This window comes from Podarcis cretensis, assembly GCF_951804945.1.
Source record: "Podarcis cretensis genome assembly, chromosome: 11".
In the NCBI taxonomy this organism is placed as follows: Eukaryota; Metazoa; Chordata; class Lepidosauria; order Squamata; family Lacertidae; genus Podarcis; species Podarcis cretensis.
The window spans coordinates 40,069,511-40,089,930 of NC_137180.1; the positions used below are offsets into that span (position 1 = coordinate 40,069,511).

Here is a 20,420-nt window from a genome sequence, read left to right on the forward strand (position 1 = left end):
TGACAATAGCTATCCAAAGCTTTGGATGGTGGCCTGAGCTGCTCTTGTGCCTTAAAAACAGTGTGATACGCAGAGATTAGCAGGAGAAGCTTTTTACAGCACTGAGACAAAAATTATCACTTTGTCACATCTGTACATCAAGCTACTTTGGCTAGCTGAAAACATTTTAAGTAATGGATACATCCATTTACTATTATTATTAAAACCTCTTTTGGTCAGTTATTAATTCATCAAAATCACATTAGTTTTCATTACTACCATTTGTTTTCCAGTGCTTACAATGCATAATGCACCTGTTCTTCATTGGCCTGACTTACACGTTTCCCACAAAAATGGCATTACTTTTTTAGGCATTTTACAATCGACCATGGATCACCATCCACCCAGTTTCATACACATAGTACAAAGGGCTCCCATTTTATAGAATGTGGAGGGACACATTCACACAGACTAGATGCTTTGATGAATAAAGAATATGTCAAGCACATTGTCTGATCTCACTGATATATGTCTCTAAACTACCAATAGCTACCCAAGAACAAGGGAACGGACAAGGTAGGAAAACAGTGTGGAATTCACTGTCAATGCATAAAGGAATGGTAAGAGATGACTGTATGGCAACTGATTTTCACTAGACAAGGAACAGAGCATCAGAGCAATCTGAAAATGATCAGTGTTTAAGGACAAAGAATTCACAGGCAAACAAAGGCTTCATCTCCATCTTTTATATGCTTCCACAAATCCCTCTCCTTGTCACTGTGACTCGAAGGTTCAGTGTGGCAAAAAGACGCATCAGAATGTGGAACACTTTTGTTAACATGTGTTTTGAGTTGAAGATTGGATTTTCACATGGTCACTTTCCCTCATTTTCTCCCCCTCTCCCAGTAATCCTCACCTGACATATTCAGATTGATAGAGGAAAACAAACCGCTCAAAATGAGCAGCAAATGAATATATGGAATTTGGAATTCATTTGTCTTTCCTCATCTCCAAAAGCGATACAGTAGAGTTGGGGAAAAGTTCAGGAAAGCGCAGCCAAAATGATCAAAGGCGTGCAGTGACTTGCCTATGTAGAAAGGCTACAGAATTTGGGGACTTTTTAGTTTAGCTAAAGGACAAACATGTGATGATGTGATAGAAGTTTATAAAATTATGCATGGCAAGGAGAAAGAAGATGGAGAAAGGTTTCTCCCTCTCTTTTGTAATATTAGAACTCATGGGCAGGCAATGAAGCTGAATGTTGGAATATTCAGGACAGACAGTGCTTCTTCACAAAGAATGGTTTAAGTATGGCACTCACTTCCATTGGAAGAAGTGATCCATGGGACTGGATATATTCATGGAGGAGAGGACTATCGAGGGCTCCCAGTAATGATGGCTATGCTCAGCATCCTGTTGCTTCTGAATGCCAGTTGTTGGAAACCACAGGAGAAGAGTAATCTTGTGTTCGAATCCTACTTGCAGGTTTCCCACAGGCATCTCATTGGTCACTGTGATAACAGGATGCTGGACTAGGTGGGCCATTGGCCTGATCCACTACTAGGCTGTTCTATACTGCACCTCTGGCATTTGTTTTGTCACAAATGAAATATATTGTCCTCATTTCTTTCAATACTTCATCCGTTACCAAAGGAAAACAAACTCTACAAGACGAAAAACCACTATGACTGCCTCGAAACCAAGAAAGGAAACCAGGCATCCAATTTCTAACTCTTTTGCTAGAGAAAATTCCTGAGTTCAAAGGAAGTATGCACACTTGGTGGCAGAGGAAGCATGCCTTACATGCAAAAGGTCCTAGATTCAATCTCTGGCATTTATCTCCAGGTAGGGTAAGAATGCTCCCTGCTGAAACCTTGGATAGGCAGCCCCTGTAGAAAACACCAAGCAAGATGGACTGTGGTTTGACTCAGTACAAGACAGCTTCCTATGTTCCTATCTGAAAGACAGAGTGCAAATGGTGTTGCTGTTTTATGATGAGAATATCTTCCAGGACAGTCACGCTAATTCAGTCACTTCAGGATCAGCTAGTGCAGTGTGGCACATTAAACAAAAGCAAGGGGCAGAGGAAGCACAATACAATGACTCTTCCTTTTTGCTCCTTCTGTGTAACTCCCAATGATGGACAGGCACATCTCATCCACAGCAAAATGAATGTGCGCAGTAAGGGCATCCAGCTCATGCTTCTAACCAGAATGTATTTCCGCCACTATTCAGACACTGCACAAGAACTGCAAAAAGAAATCCAAGACACTTCAACCTCCCTGCTTGTACATAATGCATGAAGCTGACCTTGGTTGTCTCCAGCTTCTGGTGTCTTAACAGACACTGCTGCAAGATTGCGAGTGTGTGGAGTGCACCTGTGTTTGCAAGGGAAGAAGGGAGGGACTAAACTGGACTGGGATCCACTGGTATTGAACTGGCTTCACTGCTGCCATATGACAGCATGGGGCCTGAACACTAGGCCAGCTCCAGGCTGGTATAGCAGGGTTTTGCCTCCTGCTTGTCTTCCACCCCAGCTGGAATGAGAAGCAGGGCTGCAGATGTGCTAGTTGCTACACCTCTCTGTCATGCTTCACTGCTGCTCAGCCAGGGCTACAATTGCTTTGCCCAAGGCACTGGGTGACAGCAAACTGATGAGAACTATACAGAAATGGCAATTACCACTATAGAAATAAATAATAAAAACCAGCACTGTGGTCAAACTACACAGGAAGACTCTACTTATTCTAATAATTATTGTGGTTGGGGTTTTTCTCCTTTCTTTAAGGTGAGCCTAAGCATTTCAGAAAAAGGACTTCCCACTGAATATACTTTTATGAGTTTGTGGGTGCAAAACACCCTAAATTCCAGATCAAGCTAGTATTAGAATTTAATTAAGACTTGTGTGTCTGACTCCCACGTGTTAGAATCGATTGGTGCACATTAAGTTGTATGTCAGACACCTCTTTAATTCTAGGGAATCAGCAAGTTTGAAAAGCTAATTAGGTCAGGCTAATTTCTTTTTGAGGTAATAGCTTGTGTGAATGGGCCATTAAGAGTACACAGGGTCAAAGGACTAAGTGTGAGATGCAAATGAATGGGCCCTCCCTCTCTCAACAGATAAAACCCAGAAGCTTAGAGTAGGGTATTAAGAGCAATGCAACAGAGATAGAAAGAGGGCTAGAGAGAGTTAGAGAGCAACGTTTAAGAGTGATGGTTGGGGCCTGCTTAAGTCCATGGCTGCTATGTCTATGGGAGAAGCCAGAACCACTTGGAGTGTCAATGCTGTGAACTCCTCCATCATAGATTGTATATACAGTGGTACATCAGGTTACAGACACTTCAGGTTACAGACGCTTCATACTCCGCTAACCCAGAAATAGTACCTTGGGTTAAGAACTTTGCTTCAGGATGAGAACAGAAATTGCGCTGTGGCAGCGCAGCAGCAGTGAGAAGCCCCATTACCTAAAGTGGTCCTTCAGGTTAAGAACAGTTTCAGGTTAAGAACGGACCTCCAGAACGAAATAAGTTCTTAATCCGAGGTACCACTGTATGTGAATATAAACCATGTATCATAGAGACACCACAGTCTCTGCTGTGTCTCATTTTCCAAAAGGAAACATGGACCCTGGTAAAGCGCACCTGGAATCTCGCACTGCTCAAACATTGGTGTGGCATGTAACAATACACCGGTGTTAATCCAAAGTGCAATGTGTGGATCATCAGTCATGGATTAGGTAGTTTCAAGCCCCTCTCACTACCAGGAGCATGATGCCCATGTGATGCAATGGGATGCACTCAGTTGAGCTGCCAAAACACACATCCCAGACCCACTGTGTGCAAGCAGAAGCATTCTCCTTTTGGTCACAGTGTGGAGCCTGGCTAATACGGCACACTTTATAATTTATCCATAAATTAGAACATTCATAAATGCCTTGTCAAAGTTCTGAGCACAATCACGAGTACCCATGCAGCTCTTAAACGTTTGAGTGATGACTCAAAAAGACATTTTCTTGCCTGAAACAAGTTATGGACATTATGAGACTTAACTGCATGGGGTGTAAGGTTGCAACCCTAAATCTAATTACTACACCTAGCAGTTCGAAAGCACGTCAAAGTGCAAGTAGATAAATAGGTACCACTCCGGCAGGAAGGTAAACGACATTTCCGTGCGCTGCTCTGGTTTGCCAGAAGTTGCTTAGTCATGCTGACCACATGACCCGGAAGCTGTCTGTGGACAAACGCCGGCTCCCTTGGCCAGTAGAGTGAGATGAGCCACAACCCCAGTCGTCCGCAACTGGACCTAACAGTCAGGGGTCCCTTTACCTTTACCTTTACATCCTACTAAGCTCACTTCCTTCTGAGTAAACATGCTTAGGACTGGAACTGCAAGTCCTGTTAAAACCAAAGAAGCTTAAGCACACATATATGAAAGGAACCCAAGCAAAGCGGCAAAGGACACTCCACTTGCAGAAGGTCATAAATTTTATCCCTGGTGTCTCCAGTTAAGATTATGGGTAGAACATTCTGGAAAAGAGCTCTGCTGGAGCCCCTAGAAGGCCACTGGCAGAGTAGATAACACCAATCTAGATGGATAAATAGTCTGAAGGCAGTATAAGGCAGTTTCCGATGTTCCTATATTATATGTACAATGGGCTGTTGTCAGTGTTTACTCATGATTTCTGTGGCTTTGCTTTCCCTTGCCACAAAATGCCTGGCCTATTTTTTATTTTTTTTAAATCTACGTTTTTGAAGGAAGGGTGGTTGTTGTTTTTTTGCATCTTTTTATTGCTGCTTACTGAATTGACTGCAAATGCCTCCAGTGAATGCTCACTGAAGCAAATGGAATTGTTGCCTGTGTGTGATGATAATAATGTCTGTTTGATGATAACAGTGTATGTTTCTGCCTCCTTGGTGCTAAAACTATGAAAACTTCATCCAAACATTATGGCTATGAAGAAACATAGCAAGACAGGGGTGCTCAAAATTACTCAGGCAACCTAGCGACAGGCAGAGGTTGCAAAATTTGCTTTGTTCTACCCACAAAGTAATACAAGAAACTTTGAGAATCGGGAGATGGGGGGACATGGCAAGAACTGAGCAGGAGCTAAAGCTGCCATGGTTGGTCCATTTGTAGCACTATCCAGAGTACTGCACAATGCAACTACATTGCACAGGCTGATCAGTTTGCTTTGGGTCACTCCTTCAGGGCATGTGTCTGTAATGAGAGCATGAATGCAGCTAATGAGTATGCAAGGTAATAATGGGAAAGAGTGCTTCTCAGTACATTCAGAGTGCTTGCTCCCAGGCACCTGAGATTGCAGGGCAAGGCTTCTAGGACAGATAACATGTTTTGTAGGCGGTTGCAAGTTCTGACACTTCCCACATTACAAATTCATTCCTTTTGCTGAATGTTCCCACAGTCTAGGAAAATACTGGTTTTCTGAATAGCATTTTCTGAATTTCTTTTTATAGTTGAGAGAAACAGCAGAGACATGAAGAGATTAATTCAAGAAGAGAAAAATTGCAATTAATTTTCCAAACAACTAATATATCTAGATATTAAACCAGACTTCCTCAACCTGGTACCTTCCATATGTTTTTGACGGCAACTCCTACCAATCTCAGTCAGCCTGGCCAATGGCCAGTGATGATGGGAGTTGCAGTCTGGAGGGCACCAGGTTGGGCAAGTCTGTATTAAAGACACCTGGAAGCTATTTTCCTATATGAGTTATTATATAAACTACTGCAATTGCCCATTGCTTATGCCTAATTAGCTCCAGATTCTTCTTAAAGTCTAATTTGCAGTTGCTACAGTAATGTAAACCAGTGTGGCTAACAGTTCTAAAGGGGGTTCTTCCCCTCATCTATCCAATGGTCCCTGATACATTAAAGAGCTAATCCAAACACCAAATTAGTGCAGAAGAGGAAACACATTTGCCCATGGTCTTATTTGAGAAAATATACAAGCACAATAAAATTAATACAAATCATGCTTCTCCGAATGGTTGTGGTAGATCTTTCAATTTAGTTCACAGTGGTTTGCTTTTCACCTAAACTTCTTTCCCCAGTCATAGTTGATGTTAAGAACTAGTGTACATGATATCTGAATGGCAACTACCATGCATTTCCTGTAACTGTCACAATAATAAAACAGTGGAATAATGGGACCTGCAAATATTTTGCTTCTAGCCATTTTGCGGGCATTTGGCGCTGCAAATTAGAAACATTTTGCCCTCATTCCAAAATATATCACAGCAGTTGCACTGATTCCTCTTTACTTCTGGAATGTGACAAGATGGGGTATGTTCAGCCTCCTTCATGCCAAGCTAAGGCATGTAGAACAATTTAGTTATTAGTACCGGTGCAAACTGGGAGCGCATTTCAAAATGTTTATTGGAAAGACCCTAACGGGCATCAAACTCTATGTATCTAGTGTACAAACTGAGTATTCACTACTTACCTGGCATAAGCTTTCAAAAGGATAGATTTTTAGCCTCCTTTTTGCAGGTGCAATTAGTACCTGTATGTTTTGATACATAAAAACGAACAGGCAAGGTAAATGAAATGTGTTCCAAATTCTGCTTGCACCTCAGATATAAAAGGTGGGCATGTAAACAAAAGCGAAGATTTTACAGATGCAAACTGTACCTGCAAGAGGGAAATGGCGTTTTCAACAGGGTATTGCTTATTGAATTTCTTTGGTATAAGTTGCTGTCTCAGCTGCAATTACCTTTCTTTCTTTCATTCTTTGTAAAGACACACAAAAGTCCAGCTAGCCGGCAGCAAATTACATTAGCTGAGATGCCACTGTCTGGTTAGCAAAGGCTTATGAGGCATGCATAGCTATGGTCTGGTAACTTTCTTCTGCAGCTTCATATTTACAAAATCTGATCTGGAATGGCTAAAATGGAGCCACCAAGCTGTTGCTGGACTCCCAACATGCATCAGCCTCAATCAGCAGGGCCAATGGTCAGGACTGAAGGGAGTTGCAGATTCTTCCTACAGGTTAGCTACCACTGATCTAGCACCACTCTTTGTAGCATGTTTCTTTGCATTCATCAATTCACAGTTTAACAGTGAATTAGCATTTCTACCTAGGCATGCAGGTGGCGCTGTGGGTTAAAGCCTCAGCGCCTAGGGCTTGCCGATCGAAAGGTCGGCGGTTCGAATCCCTGCGGCGGAGTGCGCTCCCGCTGCTCGGTCCCAGCGCCTGCCAACCTAGCAGTTCGAAAGCACCTCCGGGTGCAAGTAGATAAATAGGGACCGCTTACCAGCGGGAAGGTAAACGGCGTTTCCGTGTGCGGCTCTGGCTCTGGCTCTGGCTCTGGCCAGAGCAGCGATGTCACGCTGGCCACGTGACCCGGAAGTGTCTCCGGACAGCGCTGGCCCCTGGCCTCTTAAGTGAGATGGGCGCACAACCCCAGAGTCTGTCAAGACTGGCCCGTACGGGCAGGGGTACCTTTACCTTTACCTTAGCATTTCTACCTACTAGTTACATGATATAGATAGATAGGTAGATAGAGACAGACAGACAGACAGACATTTTAAATCAGGATAGTCCCACACCAGGCTATCCCCCATTCAGTCCTGGGAACCACACTTTGTTGAACTACTTAGAATTCTGTTACAGATTTTTCTGTATCTCCTCAAAAAACACAACATCTAGAGTTTCTACGGGAGAAGGAGTATGTTAAAAGTAGGTTAAACCCTGGCTACATTCTTTGCCACCCTCTTGTTTGGAGCCGTTTTGGATGTATGAGGAGACCAGTCATAATCAAGGCATAAAAAATCACTGTAACACTCTTAAACACTGCTGTAGTCCTTTACCACTGTAGAGACCACACATTCATCTGGTCCCAAGGGGAAACTAAGGCCAAGCAGTAGATAAGCTGAGTGTGTGCAGTGAGTCAAAAGAGGAATTCAGAAGTATTCTGTGCCACCTAAATGCACCACAGCCCTCGATCATCTCTGCTGAGACTTGCACAGGATTATCAGCCACCCAGAAGCTTCTACATGTATAGAACGGGAAGAAATGGAAGAAGCCTCCTACCCAGAGATTGCTGATAGCTTTTGGTGGGCCTGATAGGCGATCTCACATCCTTTGGTTTGGTTTTTTTGCATTTCGGCACGCAGAGATGGACAACTGACCGAGACGTCCCCAATGGAAATGACCAGTTCACGGTACAGAGCCACCTGGGTGTTGAAATCCTGGACAAGCTGAAAAATAAGAATATAAATTATATGCCTATTTACTAATGCAAGGTGCTTCAGAGATAAGGACTTGTGTGTGTGTGTGTGTGTGTGTGTGTGTGTGTGGCTTCCCCAGCAGGAGCCTGCACTCTTGGATACTAAACAGGACCAGGCTCAGCCTCAATGATGTCATAAACAGCTAAGGATATTGTGGGATCTGCCCTCTGTACACTCAAGAGTATACATTTTCAGTAGGAAAAAAATATCCTGCAGGCTCTAAATATTTGAAAGTGTTTTTTAAATCTTGTAGCAAGCATAAATAACAGCTTCTCTTCTCTCAGAACCGAGGGATTATTTTATCACGAAAGAAGATAATGTTGCCAGAAATAGTTGCCTCCTTTCCCCCCACTGATTTGCAATTTACTGCCCATCTAGGGAGTGGAATGTGCCATTCATTTCTGTACTGGAGATTGCTAACTTATTGTTAAATTATTTTCCTTCTGGCTCCAACGCAGTTTTCACTAGACTCAAGAATCTGAACTTGCTGACTAATAAGAGCTATTAGAAAAGGCCCTCACCGTTTAGTATTCCTGCAAGCTCTTTGGACTGTGCAAAACAAACAAGATGGAAAAACAGATCCCTCCCCCACCTGAAATACTTCAAACCAGCATTCAACTAGCAAATTCATCTTTACGCTTCTGGAAAATCATTACAAGCTGAGCACTATCAAGACTATTATTTTGTTCAAGTGCTAATTTACTTTTGATTAACCTTCATTTTATTTTGTGGTCATAAAATGCATTTGTTTATGATGTGAAACAAGGGAAAGCATGAACAGATTTTTCCAAAATGTCTCCTTGCGAGAGAAATAACAATATTGATCCTCCCAGGTTTGCCCAGCTTTTAACCTTAATTCTCAAACTTACCATAAAACAGGGGGAAACTGCATCCCTACCAAATGCATGATGGTAACATGGATCCTAATTTCATCAAAAACCTAGATCTCAAAGCCAAATGCTGGGCCATAATCTCAAATTGCATTATCAAAACAGTTTTGCTCCTACTGCACAAATCATTGCTGCTATTAGCACATAACTAAAAGACAGCTCATATTATCTAGTAGTAATTTTGGCTTTTTACATTTTTTTTTACAAGGAATTACTATAAAGAGGGATAATCCACCCAGTATGTTCAGGCTCCAAGGTATTATTGTGCAGAAGCGTTGTGGAGTGAAAATTAATCTTCCATGTCTTTTCTTTCCAGCCTAAAAATCCACTGGACTGTCAAAAATATGTATTTGACAGATCGCCCAAGCTAGGATTCGGCAATGCTATCCCCTAAAGCTCTTCTGTGAAGCTTCCAGGGCCTTAGTAAAGTCCTGTGAATTCCAGCTTTTATTTTTAATAAAGTTTAAGTTACCAGCCCTCATCGTTGCATAAATAAGTTTGCAAAGTGCAAGGATTAAGAAGAAATCTGCTAGACTGAAACAAGGATGCTGCTAAAAGTAGGTTCAAATTAATTTCTTTTCAGAGCTCAATCCATAAACTGAAAAGTCAATGATCAATTCAAGTTTTTCACGATGGAGTATATAAAAAAAATTAAGAATACGATCGCGAAACAATCTGGGAGTAAGCCCTACTGAATTTAATGGCACTTACTCTTAGTAAACATGCAAAGGATTGGAGTAAGAATGCTTCAATGTAAATTCAACTGTCCCACCAACTGACACTAGGGTAGATCTTGAAAAGTGTACGCAAATTGTACTAATTACATGTCTCTCATGTATCTACATTAGCTTAAATTAGGCCTCTTGCACCTTTGTGCTGAACAGAGGTGCTCATAATAATAACTACAGGCCCAGTAAATATCTGAATTGGACACTTTCAACAGAGCTACCAGGAATTTGCATAAAGTACTCTAAACAGAAGACAGATGTGCTTCCTACTTGGCTACATAACGTATCTGGTACCAGTCCACATCTGACACAAAAGAGGTCTACTAATGGGTCCAGGCTATTTGGGCCACCTGTCAAGGTAAGAGCTCCCAAATTCCCCTTGCTCATCTGCGAAAAAGCAAGCCTTCTCTAGCTCTATTTCAACTTCCATGACTTGTTACAAGTTCAAGGTTTAAGAGAAACTAAAGGCTTAAGTGCAACCCTACACATTTACTCAAAAGTAAGTCCTGCTGTTTTCAACAGAACTTATTGCCAGGTAACGTGTATACAGGATTACAGCCTTACAACCACTTATGAAAGGCTTCATTTCTAGTTGATGTCAGTGTCTGCTTTGACACACTTTGTTGAAAATTATTCTCCTTACATTCAGTAAAACAGGGAAAAAAGAAGACCCACCCAAAATGGCATAGTATAAGACAGCTATATAAAAGGGGGCAGTTAAAAACCCAGGGCATTCCCCCTCACCAGTAACATAAGGTCTAGAACAGCCTAGCACTGAGGTTTAGCCTGTGCATACACAAAACACTTTCCTTTAAAAATAGCAGCAGCAGCTTTGCCATACCCAGTCGAGGGGGGAAATTCTGATCTGCTCAAAAGGAAACTAGTTTATGAGATTGCAGTAGTCAGCAGCTGTTTATCCAGTTGCGGGGAGTTTTCAGAGCAGTTCATTAGCACTGAGATTTGGCCAGATTCACTTCGGGCAGGTCTTGGGAGGCTTGCAAACAGAATTCAGCAGATATTTGTGTCAGATCAGTTAGCACAGTTGCGCGGGATACAAGGAAGCATATTCTTCCCCCCGCTGCACACACGAATACACGCTTCCTGTGTAGTTCCTACAACACGCAGCTAGCTCCTGGGCTGGGATTTTGCCTGCGCTTGAGTTACAGGTGCTTAGTCCGGTTTTGTGCAGCCTCGGGTGCACTGAATGCACGCAGTCCACAGTATTCCCTCCACATCACAGGAGATTGTTTCTTCGACGATCCAACCCTGGCTCCTAACCCCATTCTCCCTCCTCCTTCCCTTCCCGCCAGACATCAACAGAAACGTTTGCCCGAGCGCCAGCAAGATCCCAGTACGCCTCCCCTCTTTCTCCATGTCGTCTGTACGTCGCCTGTCTTTTAAGCCGCGACGACTTCTCGGGGGGGGGGGGAGAGAAAAGGGTGTCAACTCCAATACGTACTGCAGTTTTTACAAATAGTGCAACTGCACGTGATCAGAATAGACAAGGCGAAAAAGGAAAAAAAAGTGGGGGGGGGGGAGAGGAGTGGTCCCTACCACGAACAAGCCAAATGCATTCAAAAAGAAACGGGGGTGGGGGGGGGAGAGAGAGCCGTTGCGTTTTACCCACCATCTTGCAGTCATCCAGGGCTAGTCTCTGGGTCTTGGGGGCGCCCTCCGAGGCGCTGCCTCTGCGCTCACCGTCCCTGCTGTGCAGCGGCGTTTTGCTGATCTGGAAGATCGAGCCCGCGGACCTGGGGCGCTTTTTGCGCCCATTCGGTGCAGAACTCATTCATACACATCCACTAAGCTGCTGCTGCTACGCGGATCCCAGCCGGGGCGGGCACAGGCTTTCCAGCACGCCGGCCCCCGAGCGCCGCTGGCGGCGGCGGCGCGTCGTCGTCGACGATAAGCCCGACGAGGGACCCAGAACCGTTGGGGCTCTTGTGGTTCGCCCTCGGCTGCCGCTTCACAGGCGCGAGGGCTGCTGCGGGTCCTGGGCGCCTTCCGCTTGCAGGGGAGCAGCCGGGTACGCGGTCGCCGCGCCTCGTTGCAGCATCGCTCTCCTCCGGCTACAGCAGCGAGGTCAGCGCGGGGGATGCTAAGCAACTTCTTCCCTTCGGCAGCAGCATTTCAATCCCTGGAGCGATCGCGGAGCCTGCTTGCCTCCTTCCTGGTCTCCTGCGCCGCCGCCTCCTCCTCTTCCCCGCCGCGATTTCCAGGCAGAGTAAGAAATCCGAGGGCGCTTCTTGGCGCAAGCGGCGCTTCCATTCAGGAGCGCAGCAGCCTCTCTCCCGTCTCGTCCCTAAGCCCTGCGCCGCTGCCCGCGAGCCGCTTCTTTGTGTCCTCCGCGCCCAGCTTCTGGCTCGCCGACTCCCTCCCTCCGCGCCGCAACAGCCGCGCCAGAGCAGAGACGGAGCGGGTGCATGTGTGCGTGTGTATAGGAGCCGGAGTTGGGCGCGCGCAGGCGCACGCCGAGAGGTGGGCCGCTTCGTTTTCCCTTGGCTCGAATTGCTCGGCTCTAATCGCTCGCCTTAAGCCCGTCTCCGGAAGAAGGCTCCCTTGGCCAACGATCCCCAGGGCGAAACCCTGCGGGAGGGTTTGCAGAGAGAGAGTGGATTGGGCTGGCTCTCCAGATTATTGTGTGCCTGATTTGGCGCTACTCAAACGCAGGCGGAACTCGCCCCCCCCCATCCCCAGCGCCATCCCCCAACGGTCCTTCGTAACCCTGGGAATCAAAACAGGAAAAGGTTTGAAAATGGGCCCTTGCAAATTTGGTATCAGTTTTGGGACTGCGCTTCATGACAGGACATCACAACAAGCCACTTCTGGCAGTACGCAAGGCGCTGTGACCCATTATTTCACATTCTCTCCCCCTCCCCCTCCGCTCCCCCATTCTGCCTTCTATCGCAAAGATGTAGATTTATGTCAACCTGTGTGCCATCTGGATCATGGGGTGCCACGGGCAAAAGGACAGGTGCTTTGCAGAAAGACGTGTTGACCACAGATTGGTCAAGATTACTCATGCAAAGGAGTCAGCCCCACTCCAAGGAATGCATGCAGGAACCAGACCCATTCATGCTGGATCTGAAACCAGCCATAATACAAAGTATGGATAGCACTTTGGGGCAGAGCAAGTTACTGGTTGGGGTAGCCTTACACACGTGGGTGTTGCAGCAGGTGAAAATTTTAAATTATACCCCTTTTCGTTTCGCTGCATACACATACCTTCTCTGTAAAGGTAAAGGTAAAGGTACCCCTGCCCGTACGGGCCAGTCTTGACAGACTCTGGGGTTGTGCGCCCATCTCACTTAAGAGGCCAGGGGCCAGCGCTGTCCGGAGACACTTCCGGGTCACGTGGCCAGCGTGACATCGCTGCTCTGGCGAGCCAGAGCCGCACACGGAAACGCCGTTTACCTTCCCGCTGGTAAGCGGCCCCTATTTATCTACTTGCACCCGGAGGTGCTTTCGAACTGCTAGGTTGGCAGGTGCTGGGACCGAGCAGCGGGAGCGCACCCCGCCGCAGGGATTCGAACCGCCGACCTTTCGATCGGCAAGTCCTAGGCGCTGAGGCTTTAACCCACAGCGCCACCTGCGTCCCTACCTTCTCTGTAGCCCCTTGCAAATACAATAGAATTTTTGTTCTGTAATGCACCAGTTATCACCTGGGAAATGCTGACTTTAAAAAAAATGTTTTCAAAAATCTTTCAAAAAATGGAGACTTGCCCTTAAAGGCCACCTGTGACACATCTGCCTAACATGCCTAAAAACATGACACTGGAATTCAGAGTCACCCAATGAAACTGGCTGGCTGCAGGTTCAGGAAGGTTGTGTTGTGTTCAACACTTAATTCAATGTACTGAATTCACAATCACAAATTTGGTTTTACTATCACTAGATGATCTTTTTTTTAAAAAAAGAAGAGAAATTCATGGGGAATAATTACAACAATGAGCTATCCCAGCTTCCATGAGCACAGGAAGGTACAGCCAACAAATGATGTGTTTTGCTGTCATACCCCGCTTGTGAGCACCTCCTGGCTGGCTATTGCTAGAAGGAAAATGGTGGACCTAGTTTGATCCAGAAAGTCAGTACTTAGGTTTCTTTGACTAATATCCATACAACATGGACTGTGGTTGTTATTTTAATCAATTTGTGTTTGAGACTTATCCAGCCTGGGTACTTTTGAAGATGGGCAGGATATAACAGCTATAAAACATAAAACAGTTAAACATTAAAACAAAATAAACCATTCAGTATAGTTAAATAAAACTTCAACCATCTGTCAGTATATTACTCTGCAGGCCAGTTCCTTAGTGTTTGAAAGGCCTGAGGAAAACTGCTAGTCTTCAGCTGGCACTGAAAAATCGGCAACAGCTGATTCTTTGGGGGAAGTGTACTCCATAACCCGGGTGCTATTGTTGAGAAGGCTTTCTGATGAGTCACTAAGCATTGGAACTAGCAGAAGGGCCTCCTCAACAGATCTCAGATCATAGGAAGAGGTGTTCCTTCATGTAATTAGGCTGTAATCTGTGTATTTTTATTATTTTTATTCATTTCATTTCTATACTGCTTTATATTTTTAAGAAGACATCTCAAAGCAGGTTACAATATATTAAAATATCTGCTGTTGCTGCTGCCAATCCTGCCAGTGGTGTTTCATGGCAGGCAGCAGCTACAGAAGCTCAGACTCAGTGTCCTGGGTCTACACTAAGAGACATCCAATCAGGGCCGCAGCCTCCCAGGCCAGGTGGAAAAAGGTCTGCAAAGCAGAGAACAGGTTGCAGGTCTTCCAGAACTCACAGCCAAGTTGAATTGGTCGCAGTAGCAAATAAGCAGCCAGGGGTGTCTGTTTAAGCATTGGTGTCATATGGTTTTGTACCATTAGGCCCACCAAAACTCTGGCAGCTGCATTTTGCAGTAGCTGCATTTTCCAAACTGCCTTCAAAGGCAGTCCCACATACTTTCCTTGAAGCATGACATGGGGAGCAGTCAGTTGTTTAGGGCCGGCAGTGGAACAGAGGTGCTCTCACCCAAAAGGAAACTGAAGCTGAACCTCATCTCTGAAATGTGTTAATGTGTAGCGCATCTGAATTGCCTTCTTTTCTAAATTGAAAAGGTTTTATAAGAAAGGCATCTACATGTATTGCATTGATTAGTTGTGAGTCGAGGACCTGCCACCCGCTTAGAGATAAATAAGACACAAGGACACATGTATTTTAGGTTAGTGGGCTAAAGAAGGTCACAACTTTATTGGTTACAGCATGTGAGTGGTATTGGCTTAGGCACTGGAGCAAACAATCTATATATGACTCCACCCCGCTCAGCAGGGAGTCACTCGAGGGTTAACAACCAATGGGTAGAGCTTGCTGATGCAAATATAACTGGAAGTTTCCCCTGATATCACCAGGAGTCGTGTGAGGGCACGGGCTGCCGCAGCCTCTTAAATGCAGCTAAACCCCGCCCTCAAGCCAGCCCTATTGGCTGGCTGAAGGGCGCTGCAAGGCAGCCAGGATAACTGACACAGGGGGCCGAATACGCCCGCCCCCCGCTGACTCGGGAACCAGCTCCCGCTCACAACTCCTCCCCTTTGGTAGGAGGAGAGGCTTTCCCAGCAAGAAGCTAGGCCTTGGGAGACCAACAGGAATATTCCCGTGACTGGAAAATCTCTGTAATCTGAATTCCTGCCCTTTCCTGATGCCAGGGGAAAACTAGGCTTTCTTTTAACCGGATTAAAGATGCAGTTTGTCACCCCCCCAACACACATTTGTGTACACACACACACACACACATAGGGCCTGGAGGCCCTACATGGGCTAAAAAAACCCAGCTCCCCCCCCCCCCCGCATAGCTATGGCTCTGCCCAATGCATACCTGTTGGGCAGAATAGGCTCTGATAAACACCGTAGCATACCTTAATCCTTCATCTCTACTATGAATGAATGAAGATGGTGTTCTGATCTATATGGCAGAATCCTTTCACACCACTCAAAATGAAGCAATGAAACCAAATTGGCATGCTGTGCTAACCACGGCATAGAAGGGACCATATTTTGGAAGGCAAAGGAGCTGTAATTAATGCAGAAAGGTGAGCTGATTGATGATAAGGATTTAACTATGCCAGTGCTATAGCTTATGTTTCCTTGGAAGAAAGGCTGCAAGTTAGTGTTAGAGGAGATGTTTTGCATGCATAAGTTTCCAAGTTCAATCTAAGTCGAGGTAGGGCTGGAAAAGACCCCTGGGAAGCCACTGCCAGTCAGTATAAGTGGTTGCTGAGCCAGATGGGCCAATGATCTAACGCTGTACAAAGCAGCTTCCTGTATTCTTGCAGTGCTGCCTTGTTATGCGTATTACGGGTTACAGCAATAACAGCAATCATTGTGTTCATTGGAATAAATAACACTAATGGTGTTCAAGTATACTGTACTTGTGTTATGTGGTTACACAGTGTGGGAAAAATGGTCAACACAGATGGAGAAAAACGTGATCCTTGGCCAGTTCACTGAGGGAAGTGGCTTTGACTGGCTTGGACTCATAGAAAACAATTTCTAGAATAAAATGCTGTGCACAGAGAACATTCTGCTACCAGCACTTGAAGGGTACACTTGTTTTTGCACTGCAGACAATCCTAAATGGCAATCAAGATGCCAAACATTTAAAAGTATATAGAACCACCCAGGCTAGCATTTTGAAAATCCCAGAAGTAAAGTTGTCCGTTTTTCTCCCCTTACTTGATTTCTTACCCCTTAGCAGTTTCATAGGATACATAAGCTGAACAGTTAAACTTTTGTTGCCAGCATAGAAGTGATGTGATGGGGAAAGCTTCACCTACTGAATTTCTTCCTGTCTGTTAAAGGCATGGGAGCCCAGCTTGAAAACCCTTGAAGCAAGTAGGACAGTGATATTCTGGAATATTGTGTCCCGTTCTAGGCACTACATTTTAAGAATGACATTGTAGAACAGGGAGACAAGGATAGGAAGAGGCCCAGAAAAAGTCATAGGAGGAATGATTGAAAGAGCTGGAGAACATTAAGGAAGAGACAAGACAGCCATCATCAATTTTCATTTTTGAGGGTGTGGGCAGGCAGAGAAGGAAGCAAGACGGTTAAGGGTAGCATAATATTTTCCCCCAGACCCAGAATTTACACAGCAAATAAATGACAACAGGTGGAGCTTTTGAGAACTGTCTTGTGCTAGCCTCACCCAAATACATCCTCTTCGTATATTGCCCTTCTTACTGTTCCCGTACTTGAAAGCAATTGTGCAGCTGCTGCCAGATTTATTTACTGTATTCATATCCTACCTCCCCCCCCCCCAAGGAGCTCAAGGTGACACACATACTTTTCCCCTTCTCCATTTTATCCCTTCAACTACCCTGTGAAGTAGGTTGGGCAGAGAGATAGTGACTGGTCCAAGATGGGCTTCATGACTTCAGGAGCTCCATGCCACCACCTTGCAGGAAGTGCTGAGCAATCTTCAAATTGCTTAAGAGCTTTCATGCCAAAGATGGAACAGACTTGTTCTCTGTTACTGCAGAGGACAGCATGAAAACCAGTGGGTGGAAATTGCAAGGAAGTGAATTTCTACTCAGCGTTAGGAGAAACTCACTAATAGTAAGAGCTGCTCAACAGTGGAACAGTTTGCTTAGGTGCAGGGCTCCCCTTTGCTGGAGGTATAAGCAGCAGCTAGATGGCCATCTGTCAGAGAAGCTGTACTTTCATCCTGCACTGCAGATATTTCATTGATCAGATGGTTAGGCTAGACTACCTCTGAGGCCCTTTCCAGCTAAGTGGTTCTTTATTAAGATTTTCATGCTGGCTTTCTCTCTTATTTCATTCATGGTCTATTTACATCAGCAGTGGTGTTCTACTCATATAGACTTAGAGTCTGTTACAAATGTCCAGATCACATCGGCTTGGAATGGTGAGGTTCTCCTTCCAAAACAAATCCACTAAATGTCTGCCCACAGATGGAGAAAATGAAGCCATCTGGAATTTCAGAAATATCACATTGAAGAGAAAGCACATCAGAACTGCAAGATTTTGCTTTGTATTATGAGTATTCCTTATAATAATAATATTAGCAATAGAAACAACAAAATTCACACGAGGATAGCAGTCTTTCAAACAGCACAGATATGTATCAATGCAGAAGCAGGTAATCATGTTCACTAGTTATTATTATAGTCAATTCATACATGGCCATGTAACCTCTCTGGAAACCACATATATTTTGGTCTTGGAATCTTTAGCAGATCTTGAGCTTTCCATATTATATGGATTGATGCTCTTAGAGAGCCAGAGGTTTATGAGCATCACTGGTTTCTGCAGGAGATTCTTTTGAACAATGGCTCCTCAATTTTTCTTTTATAATGTAATTCAACAAGAAAAAAAAGGTAGGGCACCATGAGATTTTGGAATGGGGTAAACTGAAGCTATAATTCTAAAATGAAGAAGTAATTAAATGTAAAGCCACTAAGGTTTTTCAAGAACCTTTGGAGAATGGAAGGGTACTAGCTTTCCACTTGAGGTGATTGCATCAGACCTTTGTTAATGAGTGTGAACAAAGGCCTACACTTGAGAAATTATCAAGCCAAAAACATAACATGCAAATAGTTTCTTTAGGGATAGAAAGTACTGTGTGTAGAACTTAGCCTTTAATTACTACCCATTAGAGTTGCTGCTGTTACATTGGCTTCCAAGCCAACAGCAAAGTTATGTCAGCAGCAGGTACCACAGGTCCCAATTTCTCAGCCTGAGAAACAATTACTGGGTTGCTGCTTGCGGTAACGAGATGCCAAGGGAACTGCATGAAGGTTGAAGGGTAAGGCTTTTGTAAGGTCACCTAAGTTGATAGACTCTTATCTCCCGTCAGCCCCAGCCAACATGGCCAATGGTCAGGGATGGTAGCAGCTATATCCCAACAATATTTCTAGGGCACCACATTGACTATCCCTGCTCTAGGACTTAGAGACGTGTAACCTTTGGCCCGCCAGATATTGGGACTCATAACTCAATCAGTCCCAGACAGTATAGCCAATGGTCATTTAAAATATTTCTAGGCTGTCTTTCTCAGCAATGCTCATCCAGTGATACTGCAAGACCTTCTTGTTTTATTAGGTTATGCAATTCATTATAGAGCAGAAAAGATTTGTAGATGGAAGCTGTCAAGGTTTTTCTTTATTAAAAAAAAAAGTTATATAGTGGCTGAATCAAGTATGGACAGTTCTGTTACTAACCATGCCAACATAAAGCCTGATCCTTAGCAAATTTTCTCAGTTCTTTTTAATTAACTGGAACATGCTTCCAAGTAAAATAACAAATAGAAATATGGCTAACCAGCCTGAAAACAGTGACAGCCTCCACAGTACTCATTACAACTCTGCTTCTGTGCTACAGGTGCTGCAAGACCCCTGGGGCTTCGGGGCATGAAGTGATAGTATGGTGTCAGAGACTCTGAAGCCACTGTTGTGAGTAATCCCCAGCTGTTCTTATTGCCTACACACTCCATTGCATTTACCATCACCTCTGTTGCTTCCTTTTGTAGCTCTGCTTTCTGTGGCGGTAGTGTGTAAAAGGGTGTGTAAAGGATTGGACACTGGTAGTTCCTATTTGGTTTCACCTAAATAAATTTGAACTTTTGTGATTCTCATTTAAAAAATGTTGCTGTTGTTTAGAGTGCTGCATTAATTTACAAATAGAAGGAAAAACTGTCTGAGTGGCTTTCATAGCATTGATGATGCCTATGCCCTTCCTAGCTTTGCAGTGCTACAAAACACAGATCTTTATAGCTAAAATGAGTTGCATAAAAGAAAATTCCCTATGGAAATTTATGAATTCATATCTGCCATCAGATTTGCTAAAAAGACCCACAGTCAATAAAATGAAGAGCAGCCCACAAGACATAAAACAAGGGTGCAGTCTGAAAATAAAATGACTCCTGAAAGCTGCTGAGAGTAAACCACAATATTTGATCAGATGTCCAGGTGGAGTTGTCCAAAACATCACAGATATTTAAGAGTTATCCACAAGACTGTGAACATGAACTCAGCAGAAAGCCTCGAAGAGAAGTTTCTGGCAATGTTTCAAGTGGCGTTTTGCCAGATGAGCTGCCAGAAATAATATTGTATTGGATGTGATATTTGTATAGATATATTGAAAACTATTGTGTACAGTTTGTACCTTCAACAAAAGATGGAGCTAGAACTTTTGAATGGTTTTGTGTTTATAGAGCACTGTCACTGTACATTGGCAAAAACAGACAGGTCCCTGCCCCAAGGACCTTACAATTTAAATGGATATTAGGAAAGCAACAGGGCAGGAGGAGAAAAAGTACTGAAGAATGAACGTGCACACATTTGATTTATTTTAACATTTCAATCTATTTGTCAATTTAAAAAAGAGTTCACAATAATTTTGGGGCTTGGTGGGCCTCTACATGGAACAGAGCCTAATATATTATGTAACCAATTCTCCGTAAATCCCTTCCTCTTGAAATGTGCTGGGCTCCTGCAATTTTAAGTTTTTGCCAAATTTGCTCTCTCTTTTTTGATATGCTCTTTTTTATGTTATGGATT

The 20,420-nt window shown here is 44.2% G+C and overlaps 1 protein-coding gene across 2 annotated transcripts in view; it reads right to left on the reverse strand.

The window, feature by feature from the left end:
* Positions 1–12,499, reverse strand: part of RGS7BP (regulator of G protein signaling 7 binding protein) — a 57,705-nt gene extending 45,206 nt beyond the window's left edge. Inside the window, exons 1-2 of one of the 2 annotated variants that reach the window (XM_079995827.1) lie at positions 11,475–12,499; positions 8,033–8,199 (exon numbers count right to left, since the gene is read on the reverse strand). In XM_079995827.1, coding sequence (XP_079851953.1) covers positions 8,033–8,199; positions 11,475–11,636 — 329 coding nt within the window. In that variant the 5' untranslated portion in view covers positions 11,637–12,499. Of the gene's footprint in view, positions 1–6,442; positions 6,504–8,032; positions 8,200–11,474 lie in introns of those variants that run through there. The other variant, XM_079995828.1, reaches the window with a different exon arrangement.
* Positions 12,500–20,420: the final 7,921 nt, after the last annotated feature.